The sequence below is a fragment of the Microtus pennsylvanicus genome, chromosome X (assembly GCF_037038515.1).
Source record: "Microtus pennsylvanicus isolate mMicPen1 chromosome X, mMicPen1.hap1, whole genome shotgun sequence".
Lineage (NCBI taxonomy): Eukaryota > Metazoa > Chordata > Mammalia > Rodentia > Cricetidae > Microtus > Microtus pennsylvanicus.
Genome location: NC_134601.1, coordinates 123,197,431 through 123,210,579, shown reverse-complemented (window position 1 = coordinate 123,210,579; position 13,149 = coordinate 123,197,431). Strand labels below are relative to the sequence as shown.

The window sequence follows — 13,149 nt, the reverse complement described above, 5'->3', positions numbered from 1 at the left end:
TGAGTTAGAATTACAAGTTTGAAGCTATCCCAAGTTACATAATAAGACCATGACAAAAATAATAAAAAAGAGCGAGCTGGAGAAATGACCCAGTGGTTAAGAGTATTTGCTGTTCTTGCAGAGGACGTAAGTTTGGTTCCTAGCATCCATCTGATGACTTACAACCATCTGTAAATCCAGTCGCAGCACAAACTGACACCTTCTTCTGGCCTATGTGGGCACTGTGCATGCATTTAGTACACATACAAACATGCAGGCAAAACATGCATGCACATAAAATAAAAATACATCTCAAAAATATGCCATAATCAGAAAGCATGGTGCCTTGGTATCTATGTAGGAAAAAAAACTGAGAAGTGGCTGGCAAAGATGTCACTCAACAAAGCTGACTCTGTGGGGCACATCTTATTTGTAAACTTTAGATGCCTTCTCTCGTCGAGGATGCCATTTTACCAGCCGCATCCCTCTTTGGCCAAGGAAAATTCGCTTTTCTTAGAAAATAGATGGTTTGTATTGCCTCCAACTGATGAATCTATTTAAGGGTCATCCTTTAAGAGGGAACGCTTAGTCTCCCAGCAAGAGATTCTCTAGCCTACAGCAAACACCAGTTACTTCATCCCAGCAGCTCTTTATGCCAACAAAAAGGCGAACTCACCAGACTGAATCCATATCTCCACGCATTGCCAAAAGCTTTGGATTTCTCCTCATCTGCACTCAAAACAAGGACAAATGAAAGTAATCCCACTCTCCAAAGGCACTTTCTCAGGGGCTGCCACACTACCCATCCTGAAGCCTTTGCTCAGCAGGCTTTAGAGCCTGGGTTGGGGAAGACTAAAGCTCCAATTCCCTGCCCCCAGTGCCACTGTTCTGGCTATTATAAATTTACCTACTGGCAACTAAATGATGAAAAGCCCTCCTATATGGTTCGCTCCCTTGAGCGGTCCATTCCTTTTTCCCTGGGGCGTACCCATAATGGCTGTGGTCTGAGAGACTGTTCACAAACAGGTCTCAGCTGGACACAGTCACGTGTTCCTTCTCCTGCTACCTAAAGTGTTTAGGGACAGATAAAACTGGCTGCCATTTGCAAAGGCGCCTATACAACTAGAGAATGTATTCAGACAACTAAAATGCATCTGGGGAGCTGGGGACACAGCTCAGTCACTAACGTGCTTGCTGTGTAAACATAAGGACCAGAATTTGAGCCCCAGAACTCATGCTTTTAAAAGCTGGCAATGCATGTGGCATGTGCATGTAATCCCAGCACTGATAAAGCAAAATCAGCAAGCCTAGCCTAACCAGTGAGGTTTAGGTCAGTGAGAGACCCTATCATCAGAAAACTAGCATACCTTTCTGCCCCTCCTGTCTAGCCACTCTTCCCAAGGAGAACATTGTGCAGCCCAGAACCTCTCAATGATAAGTAGCTTCACTCGAAATCTTGCAGTCTGCAACTGTGTTGGCAACACTCAGTTCGTCTACCAAATATTTGACTGAGAATTGTATACGGCATTTCCATCAGATAGTAATTTGTCGTAAATATAATCCTGACTATCAAGGAACTTGTGGTCTGAGTGTAAAGATGAGGTGCAAAGATATATTAGTGGAAGAACACACGTCCAAGAATATCTAGACAGCGCAAATTAGTATTTGCAGAGTAAGTGGAGAGCGGGGACACACAGAGTTGGGTAGACAGAGAAGGGGATAAATCTGGGAAGATAGGAGAGTGGGGATCACTGCGATCAAAACATGTTGTAGAAAACTCCAAAAAAAACATATTTTAAAAGATACAATGATGTGAAAACTCACTAAGATAACAATATAGGGCTGGGGCACATCACTAGCATAAATACAGCCTTGGGTTCCTGCCCTAGTGACGTGCCCCTCCAATGCATATATGTATTTTATATGTGTGCGTATTTTATCTTTTTTATTTTGAATTTTTCTTTTATTCTTATCTATGCAAAACATCCTGACTACAGCCTCCCTTCCTCCATTCTCCCAGGTAACCCCCTCCATTTCCCCTCTCCCCCAGATCCACTGCTTCTCTGTTTCCCTTCAGAAAAGAGCAGGACTCCCAGAGATATCAACTGAACACACCATAATCAGGTGCAATAAGACTAGGCACAACCCCTCAGATCAAGGCTGGAGAAAACAACCCAATAAGAGAAAAGGGGGCCCAAAAGCTGGCAAAAGAGTCAGAGATATCCTGTGCTCTCACTGTTAGGAATCTGACAAGAGCACCAAGCTATTGAGCCGTAACATATATGCAGAGGACCTAGGTCAGACCATGCAGGCTCCATGATTGCCCCTCCAGTCTCTGTGAGCCCCTATGAGCTATGTTAGTACATTCTGTGGGCCATGTTCTCCTGGTATCCTCGACCCCTCTGGCTCCTACAATCCTTCCTTGACCTCTTACATGGGGTTCCCGAGCTCCGCCTAATATTTGGGTATGGGAATCCTCATCTGCTCCCATCGGCTTCCAGAGAAAGCCTCTCTTATGAAGACTGGTCTAGGCACTGAAGTATGAGAATAGCAGAAGATTGTTAGGAATCATGTCACTGGTTTCTAGGTTTTTGTTTTTGTTGTTTTGTTGGTTGTGGTGGTCAGTCATGTTTTGTTCTACTGTAGGTCTCTGAACCCTAGCACTGCCCCCCGTATGTCTGTGTGTGTGTGTGTGTGTGTGTGTGTGTGTGTGTGTGTGTGTGTGTGTGATATGTGAGTGTGTGCGTTTTAAAATAAAGACACAAATAGCCCTAAGACATGCAAATCAATGAAGACAGTAAGGACAAGCTGAGGAAGACAAAGAAACATATTGGAAATATCTGGATATAGGATGTATGTATTTAGGAAACTGAAATTGGTTGAACAAAATGACTCTTTAATGTCCATTCTTAGTGTTCTTTCTACAGAGTGAGGAATATATATGTTTCTTTTTAAATGTGAACATGTGTATCAATGATCCAATAAGGTGTTTCCCACATGGAAATGAAAAGTTGCTTCTCGGTCTTTTGTTCATTTGTTCCGACAAACAGCAGAGTGTCATTTGGCCTTATGGAAGTCATCATCACAAGAATTGGGGAATGAATGATGCGCTTTCTGTTGCAGGAAAGAATGGGGCCTGGAGACATTTCTTCCATCTGCTGTGCTGCAGAGCATGAAAGAGAAGAACATCAAAAAAGCTCTCTCCCACCTTGTCAAAGCAAATCAAAACTTGGTACCACCGGGTAAAAAGGTATCCCAGTTACATCTTAATAGAATCTGGATTTTAAGCAGAGAAATTTGCCTTCATTCAAAAAGTCATTTCAAATGAGCCCATAAAGAACACACTTGGCATACCACATTTCCAGAAGAACTTTGTACACTATTTACATATGTCTAAAAAGAACAAAAACTGCTGATCCTTCCAGAAATCTATTCCTTTCTCACAAGTTGGAAACTCCTTATTGTACGGGGCCGGAGGCAAGTGGTGCTCACACGAGACTTTTCCATCAAGGGATCAAATCACAAGACAATTGTACACTTTTATCCTGTAACTGGTTGCTGCTCAGACTGACTTAAATGCCCAGCAGCCAGTAAGGAGCCCTGCAGGCCAGTTACTGTAGTCATTAGGGATTCTCTCCAAGGAAGCTGTGGACATTGGGTAAGATATAACGGTGATACTCTTGGCATTGTGAAATATGACGCAGCATCCTTCCTTGATCCATTCTGACCACATGCCAGGGTCACCCCTCCCTTAATTGTCACAAACAAAAATGTGTCCTAATGATCAAAATCACTACCACCAACATTCCCAGTGACAACCATTAGATTAAATCCTATAATGGGAAGAGAAAGCAAAGTGATTTCTGTCACTGGTCATGGGTATTAAAATCTTTGTATTCATTTCTGTTTTCATTAAGTGGGAGACACACAAAGTCCATTTAAAAGTATACTGTTGGTCAGGAAAAGAAAGATATGGTTTAGAAGCAACAACACAACAAAAATTCCAGTAAGGAGAAGGGTAAGGAGTCATAAATCTCTGAACCTATAAAACAGGGAACGGCCTGAGTATACATTGCAGCTGATATGGGCTATTGATATTTGCCTGACCCCAATGCAACTCACCATTCATGCAGGTAGTCCTTTGCTTTTAGTATCCTATTCTCTGTCATTTTATAAGGTTTCACCTCATAAACATTTTTTCAAACATATGATCAACTTCAGTACATGCTCAGCCACACTCTCCTTCCCAGTTTCAAAGGAAAATGACTCCAATCATCTCACTGTGAGCACTCGGCTTCAGAAAAATAGCAAGATACCATGGGTCAAGAGTTTTATGATCCCTAGGGCTGGGAGACTGCTTGGTCGAGAAAGCACTTGCTATGCAAGGGGGAGAACATGAATTCAATCTCAGAACCCCAGGACAGGTGGTGGTGGTGCATGCCTTTAATCCCAGTACTTGGGAGGCAGAGGCAGGTGGATCTCTGTGAGTTCAAGGCCAGCCTGGTCTACAGAGCGAGTTCCAGGACAGGCTCCAAAGCCACAGAGAAACCCTGTATTGAAAAAACAAAAACAACAACAGTAACAATAACAAAAAAACATCGATCTATCAATCCCAGATCCCATGTAATGATGGTGCTTGTGGTGACAATCCCAGCGCTGGGAAGATGGACATAGGCTCACTGCAACTCACTGCAACAACTCACTTGAATGCACTTGCCAGCCAGTCTATCCTGCTTAAAGACCTTCAGGCCTATGAGCTACACTCTCCAATAAAATGAGGTGGCTTACTTCTGAGAATTCATGCCTGAGTTTGTCCTCTGTCCTCCATACACACATGCATTCATACACATGCACACCCCTTACATACATGTACACACATATACCAAAACACACCTAGACTTTAGTTTCATGGATTTTGTCCTTATTTGCCCAAAATTGATTTCTGTTATCCAATTTTATTTGGTTTATTTTCAAAGCCTCATCTACTGGTCTCATAATAATTTGGCAACCACCAATTTTAGTTAGTTTTATTATTTATCATGTACCAATTTTGTGTGTGTGTATGTGTTTTCTATAAAACTATCATTCCCAGTCATGAGTGAGTGGTTTACTTAAATTGTTTCAGGTTTTGGGCAAGATTTAGAGTGAGGGAACAGTGCAAAATCCCAACCACACAAAGGGCAATCTCTCTCTTTGTAGTTAGCAAGAGTTGGAAAGTCATGTGTGGCTGAAATGGAATTTTAGTCTTTGCTACTTAATGGTGATCATCTCTGCCTTGTTGAAAATTTTACTCTGAGAAACATTCCTTTTGCATTCAATATGAAACAAAGACAGATTTCTAGTCAAATTCCATTTTTTGAAAAAAATTATATAAAAGCCTACAATTTTGAATTCTTAACAGATCTCCGAGCTGAATTAACAAAACAAGGGTTTACACAGCAGGCTCAGACTGGTTCCTAGTGATTGGAGCTCAGGAAGTTCATTCTCCCTGGAAACTTGAATTCCACCCCAGTACTGAATAAACTGAGCATGGTGACACACATGAGTAATTCTAACACTCTAGAGTTGAAGACAAGAGGATCAGAAATTCAAGGTCATCCTCGGCTAAATAGCAAATTGAAGGGTAGCCGAGGATACCTGAAACCTTGTCTCAAACAACAAAAAAAAAAAAAGCATCTTTCTCCTGTGTCTTTGTTTCTATAGTAGAAAGGGCCCCACTCACTGGAATCCACACTTAAGCTTTCTTTTCTCTCCTCAGCTGTCTGCATTGCAAGCCAAGGTTCACTATCTTAAGTTCCTCAGTGACCTGCGACTATATGGAGGTCGTGTGTTCAAGGCAACGTTAGTGGTAATTTCATTTTCTTTCTTTCTTCCTGTTTGCAGTCACAGAGGACTGCCAAATGTCACAACACAGGCTATCTTCAAGGATTTGTCCCTGATGACAAAAACAAAGAGGCTGGGAATCTTTCCTGGTCTTCAATCCTAACTGACTCCATCACAGAACGAAGATAGCTTGCGAAATATCAAACCAGATAGCTTTGCTGCAGCAATCCTTGGGAAAAGAAAAGCAAAGAAACAGGGAAATCAAAGGACTCTTAACAATAGTAGTCTTTCAATCACTGGACCGGAAGGGGAAAATATCCACAAGTCTCACTTCTAAAAGCTTCTGACGTTTATAAATTTATTGCAGCGTGATAACATTTACTTTCTATGTGATTCATAATTTATCAGCGCTTCCATACACTCAGATCTGCGTCCTCCTAATTGGGTGATTTAGTACAGTGTGACCCAGAAAAACTTTCTAAAGAAAACAATGTGATCTTATGAAAACAGACTCTCAGACTGAGATTTCCAAAGTGCTTCAGAAGTCCAGGCTTTGAAATATTCTGTCATTCTCTTTCCCTCAGCAAGCAGAGAAGCGCTCAGAAGTGACTCTTCTGGTTGGCCCCCGCTATGGCATAAGCCATGTCATAAACACCAAAACCAATCTGGTGGCTCTTTTAGCGGACTTCAGCCACGTCAACAGGATTGAAATGTTTACGGAAGAGGAGAGCTTGGTGAGGGTGGAGTTGCACGTGTTAGATGTGAAGGTAAGGCTTTCAGATGTTGACCCTTGGCCCTGGCATGAACAGATCATTTCTGATAACATCAATGGCACTCACCATGCAGGGAAGAGTTGATGTGTGCAGGGTCTCAAAGATGCCATATTGCAAAGAAGAAAAAAAGAAAAAAGAACAATAAATCTAGAGAACTCCAGTCCAGGGACTCTAGGCCTCATTAAATTGCTGTATGATTTGGGGACAGGTTGATATATTTCTTAGAGCACAGTTTCCTCATTTATGTACAAAAAGCAAATCATCATCTCTCGGGCCCTTCTGATTATAGAATACTGGTGATCATATAACATCAGGGAAAATGTGTTCCCATTTGACTTCTAGACTAGATTGTTCACATGGGGAATCAACAAGAGCTCCCCTAGATGTATTAAAATTCTCATTCTCTTTGGTTAAATTGGGATACCCAGCCCTAATGTCACTCCCACTATGGCAGAGTTGGAAAAAAGGATTAAGGGACACTGTGGTGATTATAGAGATTTTTCTGCAAAGCACATCAGAATGTTATAGCATGCTCTGCAGCAGGAGATTACCATGATAGAGAGAACATGGAGGTTCACATGATGCCATGCCCTTAATTCCAAATGACTCCAACTGGCTTCTTAGACAAACACAAGTGTAGCAAGATTCTTGGTAGTTCATGGTCCAAGACGCTGAGAGAAATGGTCACATTGTAGGGAAAATACACAATGGATGGGAACTGGATGTTGTCATTAGTAATAGGAATAGTGTGTCCCAAAAAGAATTGAGTGAGGAGATCGTGGAAATGGTCTCTTTAGACACAATTAGGAAAGTCCACAAGAGCCCAGAATAATGGATAACAAGTATTTATTTGGAAAAATACTTGCAATAAGGGTAGAGAGCTGTGGTCCTCTGCTCTGTCGGTACTAGAAGCTGCAAACAGAATTCCAAACACCATCCAAGAAAGCAAGCAAAAAATGTCTGCACTTATCAAATCACACATAGTACCTCAGACCATGCCCTAATGGGCTGGTAACCAAAAGGCTATTGGTTGAATGAATTCCACAGCACCTCCTCCTTTTATCTAAACAAGAGGGTTCTAAACCTAATACAAAACTATATTCAATAAGAACAAATATCAAGTATTGTCCAGGAGAAAGAAAAGGTGAAAACATATACACAAATAGAACTACAACCAACATGAACAACATCAAACAGAAAAAGTATGCTAAATATCTAGTCTAAAGAGATTAACAAATAACAAAGATTATTTAAATAATTATCCTCACTTGAGGAGTCTAAGTTTTATACTAAAAATGTCTTAGCTAAGTTAAGAGAGGAAAATAAGTATGACCAACTAGTCTTCAATCCCCATCAAAGACATGAAAAGGAAATTAATAATACCTGAGTAAGCAAGAATTGCAAGCAAGCAACTTCAAAAAGGTGCAAGAAATGACAGAGACAGCTGGCTACCTGAATTATCTCTTATGCAATGTTGAGGCAACCAACTTTGGTTAAGGCCTTGAATATCCTACAGACCATTTTCAGAAGCAGGTGGGTCTTCTGATATGAGATAGAAACTCTGAATTTTTCTTTTAACAACATGCTTGGATTTGGAGAAGGAGAGAGCCATAGAATAACAACAATGCCAACTTTGATTTTTCAGTGAGTCAGTCTACCACTATGTTGAAAAGTAAGGAAATATGGATGTTAAGGTAGTAAGATTTTTACCCTGCAAAGAATATTGGTATCATAAGTCAGATGGTTAGCTATCTTTTCTTCCTTAGATGTCTAGATGTCCAAGGTCTCTTGACTTAATGAAGATGGGTATTTTCTATTTTCTCACAAAGACAAGAACAGAAAGAACTGTTTTGTTATATATAATGTTACTATGTTAAAATTAAAAAATATTTTTAATTAGACAAGAGGGAAGATGATGTGGGACGTCCTTCCATATATGTGTTGCTTTTATTCATTAATGAATAAAGCTCTTTTGGCCAATGGTTTAGCAGAGTAAAACTAGGCGGGAAGTTCAAATAAAGATAGATAGATAGATAGATAGATAGATAGATAGATAGATAGATAGATAGATAGATAGATAGAGAGTAGGCAGAGTTGAGGAGATGCCATGTAGCCCACAAAGGAGTAACATGCTGCACCAGTAAACCACAGCCTGTGGCAATACACAGATTAATAGAAATGGGTTAATTTATAGTTATAGCTAACCAGTAAGAAGCCCAAGACATTGGCTAAACAATAAAACTGATAATAAGCCTTAGAATGGTTATTTCATAAGCAACTTCAGGAACAGGCAGCCAGAGAAAAACTAGTCCAGGGGAGCCAGCAGGACAGAAAATACTTCCAGCTACAGGTCTCATCTCTTGACTGACTGATGATGATGGGATGGCTTAAAGATTAAGCAGGGACTGCAGTTCTGGTGGAAATGACAGTTCATGAATTTTGGATGGCAAGTGTTGTTCCAATAATCAAGGGCACAGTACCTGGCCAGTGTACTACTTCTAAGAGTGAGAAATAGAGACCAGTCACTTTCTTCTCTTGATCTTTTCTGTTGTCTGCTTTCTTCTGTTCCCACATTTCTGTATCCTTTGCTCTTTCTTCCAACAAGAACACATCATTGCAAGCCAATGAGAAATATTATCCTATCAGCGTTTCATTCCATACCCAAGATACATGGCCTCTTAAAAGCTCATTGCTTCCAGTTTTAACAGTGCCTCTTCCCAGCTCTCAGCTCTAGTTTACATTTGTGGAAATTTACAACTTCTTTTAGAAACAATCTTTACTCAGCTCTTTGACACTTTCCACACAGTTACAGTCTCAATTCTGACTTGCATTTCATTTCTCTTGAACACTCATTTTCACCACAGATCTTACATTTTCAAAGAGATTTTCTGAAGTGTGTGTGTGTGTGTGTGTGTATGTGTGTACCCATACACACACATACACACACACACACACAGAGGGGGGGGGGACATTGGCTTTCCCAAACTGGAGTTACAGACAGTTGGGAGCCACCAACTAGAAGTGTAGGAGACCAAACTCAAGGGCCCCTGAAGAGCAGTCCTAGCTTTCGACCAGAGATATCTCTTCAGCCCCATGAATCTCAAGTTTAATATTCCTGATGTTTTCACATCATAGGCTTAATTCTTGGTAACTAAAATAGCAGCCTTAACTATTACTCTTCAGACGTTTAGCTATTGTAAAAAGAAAACCAATGTTTCATGGAGCTTGGTACTTGGTTTTTTTTTTTTTTTTGTCTAGAATGAGTTGGAAGGGAATTTTAAGTTCAGTGCATATATTCACAATGAGCATATGTGAACTCTATGTTGTTTCTGTTATGGTCATATTTCCTGCTGCAGAGTACGGGTGCATTCTCATTTGCTCTGCAGAAAATCTTTCCCATTGATTCTAATACCTTTAATCCACTCCTCTCTACTTAAAAGTGTGACTCGGGCTAGGTCGGTCCCCTGTTTCTCTCAGAGCTCTTCTGCTAGATATGTCAACTCCTCTGTGAAGGCAACAGGCTTCAACAATCATGTCTCCTAAAGGTTTTCTCAGTAAGGCAACCTTGTGTTGTCTCTGAGTTTCTCCCCCTCATTTATATTTCTCCAATGGAATGTTTACTCAGTAGCTTCATTCGCTTACAGTTCATAAGCATTTATAAGTACTCTATGGGGAAATACTTTAATAAAAAATACTTTCTTGTGCATTTCTTTGTTGTACAGCCCATCATACTCCTTATGGAGTCATCAGATGCCATGAACCTGGCCTGTCTGACGGCTGGATACTACCGGCTGCTTGTGGACTCCAGGAGATCAATATTTAACATGGCCAACAAGAAAAATGCAGGCACACAGGACACAGGTATTTTCTTCCTAAATTCATGAATTACTGACCCTCGTACCTAACTATTGAGAACTTCCCCAACAATAGTAATCAGGAACAGAATTCAAAAGTAAAGTCTTATACTTAGGAATACTGGTTCCAAGGGCTGGGGAGATGGGAAGTGTGTTTCATACAAACATGAGGACCTGAGTTCCAATGCTCAAAATTCACATGAAACTAGACATAATATATGTCTGTGTTCCCAGTGCCCCTACAACAAAATAGGAGGCAGAGACAAAAGAATCCTTGAGAGCTTATGGGCCAGCTAGCCTGGATTATACAGCTCAGCAGCAAACAAGAAAGAGACCCTGCCTTAAACACAGTAGAAGGCAAGAACCAATACCTACAGCTGTTTTTTGAGCCCCACATGCATACTATGACATATGCATGCCTGCATATACAGACACATATGATCAGAGAGAGAGAGAAATTGTGTAGAATGTCTGCCTAGCACATGTGAGACCCTTGTTTCAATCCCCGTTACCATGAAGAAAAGAGAAAATTTAGGGTTGCACTTTTTAAAAAAATGTAATATCCAAATATAACATGGAACCTTTAAGAACTGATGGCATTGATAACAATTAAACAACATGCTGATTTACCCATTGCAGTTGGAATGTAACTTGGAAATGACAGGCACTCACTTCAAAGACAGTGGTTTTATTGCTGTGAACTCTTGACAGTCCTTTTCCCATTCTTTCTTTTATTCTTGGTGCTTGTGGGATAGAACCCAGATCCTCACCTAGTCTTCTATATTAGACAGACACTCTGCCATTTAAGCTACTGTCATGGTCCTGTGACTACATTTTTTCTGCCCCACGCTTATTTAGCCAGAACCCTGAGAATTAAGTCCCCTGCTGTAGAGTGTCTCTTCCTTTAAAATCCTAGACTACAGCTTTGACATTTTATAAAGTCACAAATTTACTTATGTGTGTATGTGTTTATTTAGGAAGACAAAATGTACAACCCAAGCTAGCCTGGAACTCACCATGTCCCAGGCTAACCTCAAGTCATGGCATTCCTGGCTTTGCCTCCAGAGTGCTGGAATTCTCAGTGTGAGTCACCACACACAGTTTGGACTTGGACGTTCCAGAAGGAATCTCTTCTACCCTGGCACCACCTAGTAGCCATATGATAAGGCAAAAATATCACATAGTTCATGCCAGCCACTTGATAGGACAAAAGTTATACCAGAGTAAGGTCAGGGAGGGTCATAGGTGTTAAATTAGCTGTTCCAGTGAGTTTAAGTAGTTATAATTTGTTTCGTGACTTTCTCCACAGTCTTCATCTTCTTCTGACTGAGTAGATGACCAATAAATATAGCTAAGAGATGCTACGTTGCAAGTCAGAACTGAACAATGAAAACAATTAGAATCAAGGGTCCCACAAATAGGGATTCTGTTTTTAGAAAATTGAGATCTGCCATCTAGACATAGTAGCACACCTGTAATCCAAGTACCCAGAATTTACTCAGTGGAAAATTATTATGAATAACCACAAGTCTGAGGTTAGCCTTAGTTACATAGAAAACTCCAGGTCAGCTAGAGCTACACAAGAAGACTGTCTCAAAATAATAACAACTGTAGTAGTAGTAGTAGTAGTAGAAGACAAAGAAGAAGACAAAGAAGAAGAAGAAGAAGAAGAAGAAGAAGAAGAAAAAGAAGAAGAAGAAGAAGAAGAAGAAGAAGAAGAAGAAGAAGAAGAAGAAGAAGAAGAAGAAGAAGAAGAAATAAAAAGAATTATAGGCTGATGAGATAGTACTTGTTGCTAAACCTAAAATTCTGAGTTTGATCTCCAGGACCCACATGGTGGAGGGATAGAACTAACTTTTATAAGTTGTCCTCTACCCTGTACATGCTTGCCATAGTGTGCACATGCACACACACACACACACACACATGTATGTATGTATAAAGAATTCTTGAGAACAAAATCATTTTCGCTATTTCTAAAAGGCAAAAAGAAACATTATTTCATTTTCAAACTGAACCCAAAACATAAATCTTCACTATAGAATATATATCTGTACATGTAGACTTGTGTAATGTTTATTGTGATCGTTGGGAAACACAGAAGGAGTTTTAGCCATGGATAAGGGGCAGCCATACCAAAAGAAATAAAGAGAAGAAAGAAAGATACTCTGAGGGCACCTTTAATTTCCAGGCCACTTTAAGTGGTATGGATTTTCAAAATTCTTGAAGTTTGAGTTACCTCAGTCACATAATTCTACTAAAAAAATTAGCTTGGGAAGTAAGAATTAGAAAAAAAAAATCTGTGTGCAATGCTTAAAATGATTTTTAGTGATTCTAATAATAGTCATTGGGGGACGATACAAAATAATAATGAAAATCAAAGAAATACAGAGAGGAGAAGCCCTGAGAGATATAAATGAGCCAAAATGAAAGGGCCAAGGATGCAGCTTGTGGTAAAACAATTACCTACCATGCACAGGATTCTGAGTTCCATCCCCTGGGTCAAATAACAAAAAAAAAATTTAAGGACAAAATGAAAAGGAAGTGGTAAGTACATACAGAGAGTCTTGTGGTGAACATTTTTACAACCATGTTTTTCATTGAGGGAGATTTACAGCCATTCAACAATGACCTTTGAGATTCCAAAGAACAGTTGGGCAATTTAATGCAATCTTTTCACATCGGAAAACTGGTGTCTGGCTTTTTATTTTCAAATCATA

At 40.1% G+C, this 13,149-nt stretch overlaps 1 protein-coding gene across 9 annotated transcripts in view; it reads left to right on the top strand.

Moving 5' to 3' along the window:
* Frmpd4 (FERM and PDZ domain containing 4) overlaps positions 1-13,149 on the top strand; it is a 644,634-nt gene that overhangs the window by 618,604 nt on the left and 12,881 nt on the right. For 8 of the 9 annotated variants that reach the window (XM_075956800.1, XM_075956798.1, XM_075956801.1 and 5 more), the window contains 4 exons: positions 3,103-3,229; positions 5,738-5,827; positions 6,387-6,569; positions 10,298-10,436. In XM_075956800.1, the coding sequence (XP_075812915.1) occupies positions 3,103-3,229; positions 5,738-5,827; positions 6,387-6,569; positions 10,298-10,436 (539 nt within the window). The remainder of the gene's footprint in view (positions 1-3,102; positions 3,230-5,737; positions 5,828-6,386; positions 6,570-10,297; positions 10,437-13,149) is intronic. The other variant, XM_075956799.1, reaches the window with a different exon arrangement.